This window comes from Jaculus jaculus, chromosome X (assembly GCF_020740685.1).
Source record: "Jaculus jaculus isolate mJacJac1 chromosome X, mJacJac1.mat.Y.cur, whole genome shotgun sequence".
In the NCBI taxonomy this organism is placed as follows: Eukaryota; Metazoa; Chordata; class Mammalia; order Rodentia; family Dipodidae; genus Jaculus; species Jaculus jaculus.
Genome location: NC_059125.1, coordinates 49,577,648 through 49,593,567, shown reverse-complemented (window position 1 = coordinate 49,593,567; position 15,920 = coordinate 49,577,648). Strand labels below are relative to the sequence as shown.

Sequence of the window (15,920 nt, the reverse complement as noted above, 5' to 3'; positions counted from 1 at the left end):
TATAGCAGTTATATTCTTATTGCTTGAACAAAATATCTGATCATATCAGAAGCAGCTTATGGAAGGAAAGGGTTTATTTTAGCATGTTTCTTCAGGAGGATAAAAGCTTAGAGTGACCTGCTTTACAATTTTTCTGTCAATGCAGGATGAATTTTTTGTCACCTGAAATGTTTGGGAGGGTTCATTGTTAAGGATGGAATCTAGGGCCTTACATGTGATAGGCAAGTACCCTACCCTACCACTGAGCTATACCTCCCAGCCCCAAATAGAAACTGTTTCCCATTGTCTTAAAGAAGTTTTGGCTCTCCATTTAAATCATTTCTGCTCCCAAATGTTGTTACTACCCTGACATCTAATATCATGGATTAACCTTGCACATTCACGTATTGTATATAAATAGACATATGTAGTATATTCTCTCTGAGGTTTCTTTTGCTTATCACACATCTGTAACATTTATATATGATGGACATATACAGGATAGTTTTCTAGGTGGCTGTGGACCAAAGCAGCACTCCCTTGTAGTTTGTTTGTTGGTTTACAGCAGGGTCTCACTATATAGGCCCAGCTATCCTGGAACTTGCTATATAGTGCAGGCATGCCTTGAAGTCATGATCTTCCTGTCTCAGCCTCCCAAATGTTAGGGCTCCATGTGTGCTTCATCCATTATACAATGGTTGATGCTAGGAATAGAACCCAGGATTTATTAGGCAAGTGATATACCACTAAGCTACATCTCTATCCCCTTGTAGTTGTTAAGAACAACTAGAATATGCTGAGAATACAAAATGGCCTGGATATTGATGACCTCACAGTGCCTGACACTACCTACACAAGACCATCAACCTGCTTCACCAGATGCAGTTGTAGTTCATTCATTTTCATGACTGCACAGCATTCTGATGAAGGTATACATCTGGGACTGATGGAATATGGCATATGCAAAGCAGAAACATCATTAAATAATGCCAAAGTGTTTGCCAAAGCAATTCAGTTACATTCCTAATACTGTGTGAGTTCCCATTTTGATACAAAATTAATTATAGGGGCTGGAGAGATGTCTTAGTGGTTAAGGTACTTGCCTGCGAAGTCTAAGGACCTAGGTTTAACTACCAAGAATCCATGTAAGCCAGATGCACATGGTGGTACATGCATCTGGAGTTCATTTGCAGGGGCTAGAGGCCCTGGCATGTCCATTCTCTCCCCCCTCCTCTTTAATAAACAAATAAAAATAAAATATTTTTAAAAGATAATTATAAACTTTCTAACAAATATATAGTGTTGTTTCAGTGTGATTGAAATTTTCATTTACCTGAATGCTAATGGGGTTGAGTATATTTTTCTTATGTCCATAAATGAAATTCCTATTTCTCACCCATTCTTCTTTATTGTTTGTACATTTCTTATTGATGCATAGGGGTTGTTTTATAGAATCTAGATAAGATTTTTTATCACTTACACTTCAAATCATTTCCTCATCAATGGCTTGCCTTTTACTGTCATACTCTTAATCTTTTGACAAAAGAATTTTCCTTTAGAATTGTATTTCATGTCATATGTTATAGTTTGTCTTCTAACAGAGACCTAAAAATATTTTCTGTATTGCTGTCTTGTCTTACTGAACCCACAGGGTTTCCTTAAAAGTGTGACAGGAAAAATCCTACAAGGAGTGCCCTAAATTGCCTGGAGTTAGGAAAAATTGAGATGCTTAAGAAGTACTGAATCCTTCTGCCCCAAGCATTTATTAAGACACCCACTCACAATGAGGATTTGGAGAAATGGAATCACAGTAGATATGTCTGCATTGAGGGGGGCTCAAAGTAGGGAGTTTATTAGTGTGTTTAAGAAATCTGGATTCAGGGTCAGTTTCTTTCAGTGTTTGGGCCAACAACCTAAACACATTTATCGAGACTTGAATGCTGAGCTTGGGCTCAAGCCTGCAGGGGAAAACTGGAGCTGGCTAGGTCACAGAGCAGTAAATACACTGGTTTTCAGTCAATACTAAAGACTCACAGGAGAAGGGGAGAGATGGACAGAAGGGTCTGGGAGGCTAGAATCATTTTATGGGTACTTTATTGTTATTTCTCACATTAATTAGACTTAGGGTTTGCTTATAGCTGATGGCAATTATGTATGGCAAGAAGGGTTCAATTTTGATTTTTCCAACATAGATATCCAATAATCCACCTGCGCTTATTAAAATGATCCTTCTGTCACTGCTTTTACTTTGACAATATTGCCTAAGTGTCCATACACATTTGGATTCTGTTGTTTCTCTAGATTGTCTACCCTTGTGATAATATAATATCATTTTAAAGATTCTGTTACTGGAATAGTCTTTCTCATGATGTGTACTTATCCTTCAAAATAAGCTACTAACTTTCTTTGAAGTAGACATCCTGATGAACCACAAACCCATCAGATCAGAAGTTCCCTCACAGTGCTTAGCATTTTAGAATAAAAGAGACTTGCCATTACAGGGACTAGTGGTGTTTGAGGATGTAGCTGTGGATTTCACCCAGGAGGAGTGGCAGTACCTGGACCCTCCACAGAGGACCTTGTACAGAGATGTGATGCTTGAGACCTACGGCAACCTGGTCTCCGTGGGTAAGATGGGTTTCTGTGCTAATATTACTGTTGATCATTACTGTGCCCATTGGAGGACCTTTTCTTTCTCAACTTTCCATTTTACTCTCCTAAAAAGATACTCAAGACTCTGGTATAATAGTTTGTGTCAAGTGATACATCCCTTACACCATTCCAGATTGCAACTTCCTCTGTCTCAGTCTCTGAATACCAAAGCAGAATGTCATTTCTCCTCCCCAGGGCAGCAGGTTACTAAGCCAAACCTCATCTTCAAGCTGGAGGTGGAAGAGCCAAGCACAGAAGACCAAAAAGTCCTAACTTGGAGCTTTCCAGGTATGTAGGATTGAGCAAGGCTCTGAGCCATGAAATCCTTGTCCTAGTCAGGGGCAAGATCATCAAAAAGTTTTCAGGAATGTCTGGGGAAAAAAGGTATGACCCTTTGGTGCTACTGCAGAACAGAAATATAAATACTTAAAACATAAGACTAAAATCTTTCCTCTGCCCCCAATCCAGCAGATAAATCTCCTTAAATCGATGCTCCATAGCAAGTTTCTGCAGAATTTGTTTTACCCTACATGCAAGTGTCTTTTCAATACTACCAAACCCTGGCCCTGGCAACCTCCATGATTCTTGTCAGAAGTAGGTTTACATTAGTCATAGGCCTGGACTCTTAACTCTGGACTGAATTCTCTGAGTACATTCTTATGTTCAACTTAGATATTCCTGGCAGATTGGCTTTCCTGAAGCATTTTCTTTTCCTTTTTATTAAGATTTATTTTTATTTATTTATTAGAGACAGAGAGAGGGAGATACAGAGAAAAAAAAAAAAGGGTGCACCAGGGCCTTTAGCCACTGCCTATGAACTCCAGACGCATGCACCACCATGGGCATCTGTAGTATGTGGGAACTGGAGAATCAAACCTGTGTCCTTACGCTTCTCCAGCCCACATCTTATTTTTCTTTTAAACTATAGCCTCTGCTACATGATGATCTGTCTTTAAATATTTGAGATATAATTCGCTGTCATAAAATTCAACCTTCTAGGTATACAATTAAGTGATTTTCAGTATAGCCAGAGTCATGTAGTCAGTATTAAATCTCCAACATTTTCATTGCCTCCAAAAGAAACCCCTAACTTTTGGTGATTACTAGCCATCATTGTTCTCTGGCAATCACTAGTCTACTTTCTGCCTCCGTGGTTTTACCTATCCTGGACATTTCAGATAAATTGAATCATACAAATTGTGAACTTTTATATCTCATTTCTTTTACTGGGCATGTTTTCAGGTTTTTCAATGTTGTAGTATGGATCGACAATTTAATTCTTTTTGTGGAGACACCATTCTGTTAATTCATCTGTTAGTGGACATTTGGGTAGTTTCCACTTTTTGGTTATTGTGACTAATGCTTCTATATTAACATTCATAGCCAGGTACACTCATTTATTGCTAGGACTTGGGAGGCAGAGGTATGAGGATTGCTGTGAGTTCAAGGCCACCCTGAGACTACATAGTGAATTCCAGGTCAGCCTGGGCTACAGCATGACACTGCTCTGAAAAACACAACAAGGGCTGGGCATGGTGGCCCACACCTTTAATCCCAGTACTTTGTACTCAGAGACAGGAGGATTGATGTGAGTTCGAGGCCAGCCTTGGTATACAGAATGAGTTCCAGGTTCAGCCTGGGCTAGAATGAGACCATGCCTTGAAAAACCAAACAAAAGAAAATCATGCACAAGAAGTTGTGATATATGTCTTATTTCCTTTGTGGAGACACATGGCATTGAAATTGTACTCTGTGGTAATTCTATGTTTAGTATTTTTTAGGAATTGCCAAACAGTGTGAATATCGTATTTCTCAAAAGTTTACCCTGTGGCTTTAACATGCACTTATAATTCTTATTTAAATTAGTTATTACTAAGACAGTTTATTTTTAGTTTTCATTGTGATATCATCCATTAGTGCTTCATTTCATATTCAAATTGTCTTCAGTTTGACTCGTAGGAGTCTCTTTAGGCTGGTTATCCTATTTTGTCATGTCCCTATCGTTTTTAAAGTATTTTCTCATTTTCTAGCACAAGCATATCCAAAGTTTATATATTTATTTATTTGGTTCCTGTATTTGGTATTTTAAAAATCAGGATCTATGTCCCAGGTGTGCTCAGTTTCTTATGTCTTTATCTATAAATGATCTCATTTATTTATCTTTTTCTTGGTTGATGTTTTTTAAGTAACCAGGTTATTTGATCTTTGGTTTTCTGCATTATGTATTTTCCTATTAATAGACTGTAGTGTTATTTAATGTGGTCTTCTGTCCTGTTTTTCTTGTAAGCCATGGGTTAGCTCAAAAAGTTGAATCAGGCCAGGCATGGTAGCACACACATTTAATCCCAGCACTCAGGAGGCAGAGATAGGAGGATTGCTGTGCGTTTGAGGCCAGCCTGAGACTACAGAGTGAATTCTAGGTCAGCCTGGACAAGAGCGAGACCCTCCTTCCTGAAAAAAAGTTGGATCAGAATTAGATTTAGAGCCTTTTTTATTCCATTTCTGATTACTTCCATCAAAACATGCATGGTTGTCTCTGTTTGGTGTTATTGGTAAGTACTACTTAGGCCCATTAATTCTACTAATGACTGCACCACAGGGAAAATTTAATTTTGTCATTCCTTAATTGATTAGCAAGAATGTACCTATAAAGAAAAAATGCCCCCAGCCGGGCATGGTGGCGCATGCCTTTAATCCCAGCACTCGGGAGGCAGAGGTAGGAGGATTGCCGTGAGTTCGAGGCCACCCTGAGACTACATAGTGAATTCCAGGTCAGCCTGAGCCACAGTGAGACCCTACCTCAAAAAACCAAAAAAAAAAAAATATTGCCCCCATCTATTATTTGGTTGCCATGAGTTAAATATTTTACAGAAAAGGCAGGCTAGGTGATTGAGATTTGGCTTATTTGTGTATTTTCCAAGTGACACTGTAGAATTATCTGAAGGTGACCAATAAGTTTTATACACACACACACACACACACACATACATACATACATATATGTTTCTTGAGGCAGTCTCACTCTAGGCCAGGCTGACCTGGAATTCACTATGTAGTCTCAGGGTAGCCTCAAACTCATGGCGATTCTCCTACCTCGGTTTCCCAAGTGCTGGGATTAAAGGCATGCCCCACCACACCCAGCAAGTTATATTCTTTATTGTGTATCTTTTTTGGCCAGCCTGTGTATAAGTTTTCTTAATTTTTTTAATTTTTATTTATTTATTTGAGAGCGACAGAGAGAGAGAGAGGCAGAGAGAGAGAGAGAGAGAGAGAGAGAGAGAGAGAGAATGGGGACACCAGGGCCTCCAGCCACTGCAAACGAACTCCAGATGCATGTGCTCCCTTGTGCATGGGGGTCCTGGGGAATCGAGCCTCGAACCGGAGTCCTTAGGCTTCATAGGCAAGCACTTAACCGCTAAGCCATCTCTCCAGCCCAGTGTTCTTAAATTTAATTAACTTACTTATATAAGAGAAAAAGGAAGGTAGAGAAAATGGGTGCACCAGGGCCTCTAACCACTGGAAACAAACTCCAGATGCATGCGCTACCTTGTGCATCTGGCTTACATGGGTACTGGTAAATCAAACCTGAGTCCATAGGCTTAGCAGACAAGTACCTTCACCACCAAGCCATCTCTTCAGCCCCAACCTGTATATAAGTTTTTAAGAGAAAGCATTTCATGTATTCAAATTGATATTTCCAAATCACATTCTAGTGCCTAGTTTAATTTACAAATTTTATATATTCTAAGACTGTTACCTGTATATATAGTATGTTGTGTTGAGATAATCATGTTTCTGCCCCCTAATAACTGAAACTTTTCAACTTGGTCATTACGAAATACACATAAAATGAAATCGACCATTATTAAAGAATCCTTTTTTTTTTTTTTTTTTTTTGATGTTTCAAGGTACGGTCTTGCTCTAGCCCAGGCTGATCTGAAATTCACTGTGTAGTCTCAGAGTGGCCTTGAACTCACAGCAATCCTCCTACCTCTGCCTCCCAAGTGCTAAGATTAAAGATGTGCACCACCACGCCCAAAGTGGAATCCTTTTATATTTAGTTTTACTTCATGATTATATAAATTGTTACAAAATCTTTAATTGGGTCTGAAGTCAAATTTAGAAAACAAGCTTGTTCAAAGCATCGGGTTTTCTCTTTCTATCCCACTCTCTTCCCCCACAAGTAAACTTTAGAGACAAAGTTTTATCTTCCCATTATTTTCTTACCGTATGAGCCTAGATGAACATACTTAAACATTTATTTTTTTTCTTAAAAATGATGATCTGCTATGCACACATTTATGTGCTTTTTTAGTTTAGTTTTGTCTTTCCAGGTAGGGTTTCACTCTAGGCTGACCTGGAATTGACTCTGTATTCTCAGGGTGGCTTCGAACTCACAGTGATCCTCCAATCTCTGCCTCCCAAGTGCTGGGATTAAAGGTGTGTCACCATGCCCAGCTTTAGGTGCTTTTTAACTGAATATTTGAAAAGCATGTTAAGTATATGGAGATATTCCTTATTTTTTTTATTTTTATTTTTTTATGAGAGAGCAACTTGGCACACCAGGACCTCCAGCCACTGAATTTGAATTCCAGACACGGGCACCATCTTATGCACATGTGTGACCTTGTGTGCTTGTGTCACCTTCAGCATCTGGCTTACGTGGGCTCTGGAGAGTCAAACATGAGTTCTTAGGCCTCATAGGCAAGTACCTTAACTGCTAAGCCATCTCTCCAACTCTCCTTATTTATTTTTCGGTAATATCTCTTTTGAAATCACAATAGCAATAGTTTTGGTAAACATCTTAAGTACTTCCTAGGTGCCATGCAAGCTCTGTTGGAATGTATGGCAACCCCTCAGCATCCATTTGGGAGTTACTGTTATAATTTGCTTTGTAGCTGGTAAAGTGATACAAATAGATTGAATCAAATGAAAGGTTAAGTAAGAATTTGCTCTGCGGATAGAGTTCGCATGAAACGTCATCATAGAAGCATATTGCTTCTGACCACCTAAGGAGGTTCCAATTCAGCAGATCCTAGGTGGGCCTTAGTTTCCTCTAAATGCATCTTATAAAGGTTCATCCTGTGATCAATTGCTGATGTCTGGCTAATAACTTGTGTTTTGTTATCTAGAGAAAGAAAGTCAGAGAAAAGGAAACCATAGCTACATGATCTGTTTTAGAATTCGTTACTACTATAGCAAATGTTAGCATTATGGAATCTTAAGTAGAAACATGAATAGTCATTGTACTTTTTTCAACTTTTCCTCATGATTAAATATTTTCACATAAAATTTAGGGAAAAAGCAAACTACAAAATATGATTAAAGGACATGACATGGCCATTGTATTCATGAACTCACAGGAGCTGTTGTTACCTGCACAAGATTGGACCCATCAACATTCAATCATGGATGGTGGAGGGATTAGTAAGGCCTGCCCCTTTGTGAATAGCTATTGGCAGTTAGTGAGTAATAGTTAGGGGAGAGATATTTCCTTCAGTGGTATAGCCATTGGTAAGCTGCCCATGCTGTAGTTAATAACTCCCACCCATGCTAATGTAGCACCTCTAATTTAACTCAATGGATCACAAAAAAGATACCAAAGTACAGAAGTAGGACTAGTTGAGGAAAATGGGGTTACATGAGAGGGGAATGAGGATAAGAGAAGGTAATGAGAGGTGAATATGATCAAACTACATTATATAGTTATACAAAAATTACTAATAATGTTTCTAAGAGGCTCATGCTCTAAGACCAACTGAGCTAGCCAGATAATTTAGTAAAGTTTTCAAAAGGGAAAAACATGATTAAAACTTCAAATATATCTGTCAAAAATATGTACCATATTTTATTGACTTTTAAGATACCATTAACTTTAAGATATAATACTAAGTAAGAAATGCTACCACTATTTAATCAATAGTATAGTGAAGCCGGGCATGGTGGTGCACGCCTTTAATCCCAGTGCTTGGGAGGCAGAGGTAGGAGGATCGCCATGAGTTTGAGGCCACCCTGAGAATACAGAATGAATTCCAGATCAGCCCGGGCTAGAGTGAGACCCTACCTCAAAAAAAAAAAAAAAAAAAAAAAACTTTGCCGGGCATGGTGACACATGCCTTTAATCCCAGCACTCGGGAGGCAGAGGTAGGAGGATTGCCATGAGTTTGAGGCCACCCTGAGACTCCATAGTGAATTCCAGGTCAGCCTGGGCTAGAGTGAGACCCTACCTTGAAAAAAAAAAAAAGTATATTGACAGAATTGAGTACAAGATTTATCTGGAACTAAGTATGTTAAAATGTGAAATATTTTGCATCTTTCAACTGATGAAATTAAAAGCAAGGCTTTGCAGTTTTAACTGTCTAAATGAGTTATACATATGACTGGATACATTATAAGTTCACAGAAATTTAAATTACATAGGAAGAGTAAGGTTTTTTGTAAATGATAGAACTACCTCTTGAAAGTTACCAACATTCAGAATATAGCCAAATAGAGTCCTGGGGGTGTTGTGATTACCTTCTCATTGCTGGAACAAATCAACTGACCAGAAACAGCTGATGGGAGGAAAGTTTTTATTTTGGCTTAGACTCTTATGGTGGCAGGGGAAAGCATGGCATGAGCAGAGGCTGGAAATCACCCCTGCCACAGCATGTGGAAAACAGCAACAGGAGAATGAGCTAAGCTCTAACAAGGAGGAGCTGGCTATAATGCCCCTAAGGCCATCCCCAACAACACACCTCATCTATCAAGGAGCTACCCCCCACATTGCCATCAGCTGGGGACTAATTATTCAGAACACGTGAGTTTTGGGGGACATCTGATTCAAACCACCACAGGAGATGTATGGATAATGGAATATGACAAAAAATGTGGAGTTAAAACAGGCAGATTTAGGTGTAGTAGCATAAATATTGGCAGAAACAATCTGGTTGAAAAACTGTGAATGTGAGCCTGAATAGATATACTTGCAATCCCAGATTGGAGAAGAAATTTTAGAATTTTGTTTTTGGTGCATTCATTACTGTAGATTTTTCTGTCATTCACCGAGAATGTGAGTTGAGAGTTATTGAATAAGACTTCAGTGTAGGAATTCTTCATTAATCCTTATGTAGAAATAGTATGAGTCAGATATAGTCCAATGGTCATGTATCTAAGACTTGAGAGGGAAAACAAACAAATAAAAATGGAATTGCGGGGGAAAGGAGATAAAAGTGGAAATAAGAGGCTATACTGCCAGGGTAAGAACATTCTTGATAAGGGTTATAGGTGGGAATTTACTAAGCTTACTCTTTCCCCAGATGTTCTGATAACATGATATGATAGTGTCATTTGAATTACAGGAAGTGTTCTTACAGGATACACTTAGAGAAAGCTAAGCCCCATTGTAGATCTGCTGGATCTGTACCTCCTTAGGTGGCTGGAGTTCTGGCAGGGTATTTCTGAAGAAGGTCTATTCCCTAATGTTAAAGTGTACAGATGGGTTTTTTTTTTAATTTTTCATTCATTCTTATTTATTTATTTGAGAGTGACACAGAGAGAGAAAGAGGCAGAGAGAGAGAATGGGCGCACCAGGGCCTCCAGCCTCTGCAAACAAACTCCAGATGCGTGCGCCCCCGTGTGCATCTGGCTAATGTGGGTCCTGGGGAACCAAGCCTCGAACCAGGGTCCTTAGGCTTCACAGGCAAGTGCTCAACTGCTAAGCCATCTCTCCAGCCCAGTATATAGATGTTTTAATGTGCTTCTTTCTAGAAGTTTTCCAGGTTGATGAACAAATTGAGAATCATCATCAGGATAACCAAGATAAGTGTCTGTTCATGCAAGTTGAATTTCCAGACAACAAAATAATTACCACTACAAGTACCTGGGACTATAATGAACTTGGAAACACACTTCCTCTGAGTACAAGCTTTGTTCCAATGCAAAGATTCCATAAATTTGAATCATTTGGAAATAATATGGTAGATAATTTAGACTTATGTAGTAGACACTGTGCAGAAAATAAGCATGATACTGGATGTGCAAAATTATTCTTCCATCCTGAATATGAAAAACCTAATTTTATAGTTAAACCTTATGGATATAAAGAATGTGGGAAAGCCCTCAGGCGAAAGAAAGGCCTTAGCCTTCATCAGAGAGTTAAAAATGGAGAAAAGCCCTTTGAATGTACTGCATGTCAGAAAACCTTCAGCAAGAAGTCCCACCTCATTGTACACTGGAGAACTCATACAGGAGAGAAACCTTTTGGGTGTACTGAATGTGGGAAAGCATTTAGCCAAAAATCTCAGCTCATTATACACCTCAGAACTCATACAGGAGAGAGACCCTTTGCATGTCCTGAATGTGGCAAAGCCTTCAGAGAAAAGTCAACTGTCATCATACATTATAGGACTCATACAGGAGAGAAACCTTATGAATGTAATGAATGTGGAAAAGCCTTCACTCAGAAGTCAAACCTCATTGTCCATCAGAAAACCCACACAGGAGAGAAAACCTATGAGTGCACTAAGTGTGGGGAGTCTTTCATACAGAAGCTTGACCTAATTATACACCACAGTACTCACACAGGAAAGAAGCCCCATGAATGTAATGAGTGTAAGAAAACATTCAGTGATAAATCAACCCTCATTATACATCAGAGAACTCACACGGGTGAGAAACCTCATAAATGTGCTGAATGTGGGAAGTCTTTCAATGAGAAGTCAACCCTCATTGTGCACCAGAGGACTCATACTGGAGAGAAGCCCTATGAATGTGAGGTGTGTGGGAAAACCTTCACCCAAAAGTCAAACCTAGGTGTGCATCAGAGAACACATTCAGGAGAGAAACCATTTGAATGTAACGAATGTGAGAAAGCCTTCTCTCAGAAATCCTATCTCATGCTACATCAGAGAGGCCACACTGGAGAGAAGCCCTATGAGTGCAATGAATGTGAAAAGGCATTTTCCCAGAAGTCCTATCTCATCATACATCAAAGAACACATACAGAAGAAAAACCCTATAAATGTAATGAATGTGGAAAGGCCTTCCGAGAAAAGTCGAAGCTCATTATTCATCAGAGAATTCACACAGGGGAGAAACCCTATGAATGTCCTGTGTGCTGGAAAGCTTTCAGCCAGAAGTCACAGCTCATCATCCATCAGAGAACACACACAGGAGAGAAGCCCTATGCATGCACAGAGTGTGGCAAAGCCTTCAGGGAAAAATCCACATTCACTGTTCATCAAAGGACTCACACTGGAGAGAAGCCCTATAAATGTACAGAATGTGGGAAAGCCTTTACCCAGAAATCCAACCTTATTGTACATCAGCGGACCCATACAGGAAAGAAGGCCCGTGGGAGAAGTCACATGTGCAAGTCAAAGCATGCTGCGTATTAGGAAGCACAATAACTACAACATATGTATATGCTGAAGGAGAACTGTGTTAATTTAACATTTTTAAAAAGTATATTTAGCCTTTCTTTGCATCTGTTTTCATCCAAGTGCAACAGTTGAACAAAAAAGCAGATGTGTGATTCTGTATCTGACACAAATTGGAGACAGATGCAACCAGAGGGCTGCCAGAGGCAGACACAATCAAGTGCCACTACCAGAGGTTTCAGAAGCAAGGCAGCATGGGTAAGGACTCTCAATTGATATCCAGTGTATCTTAAGATACACTTTTAAGTTGTGGGACCACAGACAGCTGTGATAATTATAATAGAATGCACGTGCAGGTAGGTGGTTTACTAGACCACATGGGGCCAAAGGAGAAACAGGGCGGCACTTCCATGCTTGCACAAAATGGTATGGACATATTGGAGAAATAGTTGAGGAACAAGAAAATGGATATAGCTTTCCCTGTTTCCTGATTTGGGAGAAGTCTAACTGAACTAACAAATGTGGGAGGGGGTCTCTAAGAAAAAAAAAAAACCTGATCTGCCTAGAATGTGGCCCTGATATCTTTACCTACATTAAGCTTCAGCAAATAGCAAGTCTAGCAATGACTGTTCTCAAAGAGAAACATTTAAAAGTTATTAAAACCACAAACTTATTTTAAGCCAACAGTTCCACTTAGGAATGCATATACTCACATATGTACAAAACAGTGAACACATAGATATTTTTAATGCACAGATTTGCAAAACAGCAGATTAGAAGCTGTCCCAAATGACATCACCAGGCTACTGCTTCCTAAAACTGTGATATGTGCATACAGCAAACTCCTAGGTAGAGAAGATATGAATATAGAGAACTTACATATCAATTTTGTAGCAAAATGTAGGATAATCTTTAAGTTTAGGTATGAAAAAAAAGGTGCATCATAGTATAATGTGCTGCCATTTGTATATAAAAAGGAAAAATGGTAAGTACGTAATTGATCATATATGTACAAGTTGGTTCTGGAAAGAAACACAAGCTGATAACCCTGATTACATCATAGAAGGGAAAAGGTCAATGAGTGACGGGGGAGATGGAGCATGGAGACACTTGTGTATCCTTTCACAGCTTTTGAAAGTTGTACTATATGGTTGTACTACCTTTTCCAAAAATAAAGCTTTAAAAACCTTATTCTATTACTATCATAAAGTCAGAGTGTAGATACAGAATTTCAGAATATTTAATATAATTCATGTTAACTTGAATGGATCAGAACAAGGTAAATTGAACAAGATATATTCATTCAATTCCTAAGATGCATAGGCTTCATATTCCTGAGTGTCAAGTAAAGTGATTTTGAGGTCAACAGGAACTAAATGACACAAACCTAAACAATTCAAACTATAACACATCACTTATTTAGGATGGACAATGACACCTGTGGAAAGATTCTGTATTAAAGCCCATCAGTGACTTTTCATGTCTGAAAATTACTTGGATTACTTCATAAACAATTTTTACAAGAGGTATAAAATATATAAATGCACAAGGAAGTCGCTTCTCCTTCAGGTCAAAATGGCTGGCAGGTCTACTGGTTCAGCATCAGGTCAGTGGCTGGATGGTATTCGAAAATGGTACTATAATGATGCAGGATTCAATAAACTGGGGTTAATGCGAGATGATACAATATATGAGGATGAAGATGTGAAAGAAGCCATAAGGCGGCTTCCTGAGAACCTGTATAATGACAGGATGTTTCACATTAAGAGGGCACTGGACCTGTCACTGAGGCATCAGATTTTGCCTCGGGAGCAGTGGACAAAATATGAGGAGGATAAATTCTACCTTGAACCATATCTGTAAAAGTTTATTCAGGAAAGAAAAGAGAGAGAAGAATGGGCAAAGAAGTAATCTTGTAATTGAGATTTACAGATGCATCTGTATTTTTATGAGGTTGGTTAAATCTGAACCACAATAAATGTCTATTGTAATCATAAAAAAAGAAATGCACAGGGAAGCTGAGTAATTGCTCTGAATGTCACACTACTGCCAGTCACATATTTTCTAAGGTAAAAGACAAGGCCAAGACCCACAAGGACTGTGTACCATATGTTCTTCAGAACAAGAGGTGCTGTTTGTGAATTACTGTATGTGTAGTACTCTTGTGTGGCAATTCACAGGGACTGTCTGGTGGAAATAAAGAACTCAAGCTATGTAAAACTAGAGGATGGGTAAAGCTTGCATTTGTCAAAACAGATGAATTATGCCAGGCATGGTGGTGCCTACCTTTCAATCCCAGCACTTGGGAGGCAGAGGTAGGAGAATTGCTATGAGTTCAAGGCCAGCCTAAAACTATGTAGTGAATTTTAGGTCATCCTGGGCTAGAGCAAGACCCTACCTGAAAAAAAAAAATACATGAATTGGATCTGAGGCCTTATGAGCACTCCCAAGGCCATTTTTATTCTTAAGTTTTTTGTAATACTGTAATCAGCCACATGGCCTTGCAAATACTAATCATGTTAATCCCTACCACTGTGCTATATCCCCAGCTTCATTTTTTATATGAACTTTGTAAATCACTTGTCCAACTTAGTGCCTTTCAAAGTTGAATAATGTGACTGGCTTGCACCTGGTATGATACCTAGGGAAGATGTTCAGAGGAACAGCTGTCTGTACTAAAAATATCCTCATTTTGTAGTGGGGGGAGGATTTGGATTGCATCATTTCCTGGGGCCCTGGGACACTTCTATGCCATAGATGGCAACCCGATCAGGTCACCTGTGGGCAAGTAGTGGTGACTGAGGCATAGACCTAGAGGGAAGAAAGGATGGGGATGAACTACATGATACAAATATATGGCTCCACCATTATTACTTTATCTAACCCAACATAATAAAGAAAAGCCCCACATCCTAACAGTATCTAATTGAGGATTAGGATTTCAACATATAAACTCAGGGCATAGGGAATACAAACATGCAGTTTGCAACACCACCCAGATATTTTTCTCTACATCTTTTGGTTTCAAACATTTCATAAAATTTGAAGAAACAATAGGAATAAGAAAGGAAACATTATTAAATATACAGCAGAGACTTTTAAGAAAATAACCCATCTAAATGTCCAGTTTAAAAGGTTAATTGGAAGGTGTGGAGGTTGCTCAGTGGTTTAAGGCACTTGCTTGCAAAGCCTGCCAGATCAGGTTCAATTCCGCAGCTCATAACGAAGCCCAGTGGGGGAAGAGTAGTCTTATTTTTTGAGACAGGGATTCATGTAGCTCAGACTGGCTTTGAAGTTAATATATTGCCAAGGATTACCTTGACCCCCGATCCTTCTGCCTCCACCTACTGAATGCTGGGATTACATGCATGTGTCACCATACCTGGTTTTATGTGGTTCTGCGGATCAAACTCAGGACATTGTGTATGCTAGGTAAAATCACTCTACCAACTGAGCTATATAGCTAGCCCAGAAAAGGATAGTTTTTAGACGAAATGTCACTGCTGCAACTGAATATCCACTTGAGAAAATACTTTTGATCTCTTCCTCACAAGGCATTTAATAAATGAGCCAAAGATGGCCTTCATATATCAACCCTTTATATCTTCACAGTAGGCTAAAACCATTAGCTCTAAGTGTGCTCAAATTTTTACATATCCATTCGCTTTACATGTAGCTCAAATATTCTAGGCCTGCTTGCTTTGCATGTTGTGCAAAGCTTGTATCTAACATCTAGGTGTAGATAAAACAAACCCTAGGATTATATAAGACTCTAAGCATGTGCCACCCAGACTCATGATCTCACTGCTGAGCAGCATCTCCTAGACACAAAACCCCTTCCCCAACTCTCCTTTCAACCCCAAATTGCATTGCCAGCACACTGTCATTTATAGGAAATGGCTCCAAGACACTGAGAGCTGGCCCTGTAAT

General features: G+C 39.1%; 2 protein-coding genes across 17 annotated transcripts in view; both read left to right on the top strand.

Moving 5' to 3' along the window:
* The window catches only part of LOC101609624 (zinc finger protein 182), a 31,447-nt gene extending 18,266 nt beyond the window's left edge, over positions 1-13,181 (top strand). For all 16 annotated transcript variants that reach the window (XM_045140731.1, XM_045140723.1, XM_045140730.1 and 13 more), the window contains 3 exons: positions 2,481-2,607; positions 2,827-2,919; positions 10,381-13,181. In XM_045140731.1, the coding sequence (XP_044996666.1) occupies positions 2,481-2,607; positions 2,827-2,919; positions 10,381-12,008 (1,848 nt within the window). In that variant the 3' untranslated portion in view covers positions 12,009-13,181. The remainder of the gene's footprint in view (positions 1-2,480; positions 2,608-2,826; positions 2,920-10,380) is intronic.
* A 57-nt stretch (positions 13,182-13,238) lies between these two features.
* On the top strand, positions 13,239-14,213 carry LOC101608752 (cytochrome b-c1 complex subunit 7-like). Its single transcript, XM_045140739.1, has one exon. The coding sequence runs from the start codon at positions 13,470-13,472 to the stop codon at positions 13,851-13,853; it is 384 nt and encodes a 127-aa protein (XP_044996674.1). The 5' UTR covers positions 13,239-13,469; the 3' UTR covers positions 13,854-14,213.
* The last annotated feature ends 1,707 nt before the right edge of the window (positions 14,214-15,920 follow it).

What these genes read in the sequence shown, in the direction of transcription:
- LOC101608752 (XM_045140739.1), top strand. Translation starts at nt 13,470, where the DNA reads ATGTCTGAAAATTACTTGGATTACTTCATAAACAATTTTTACAAGAGG.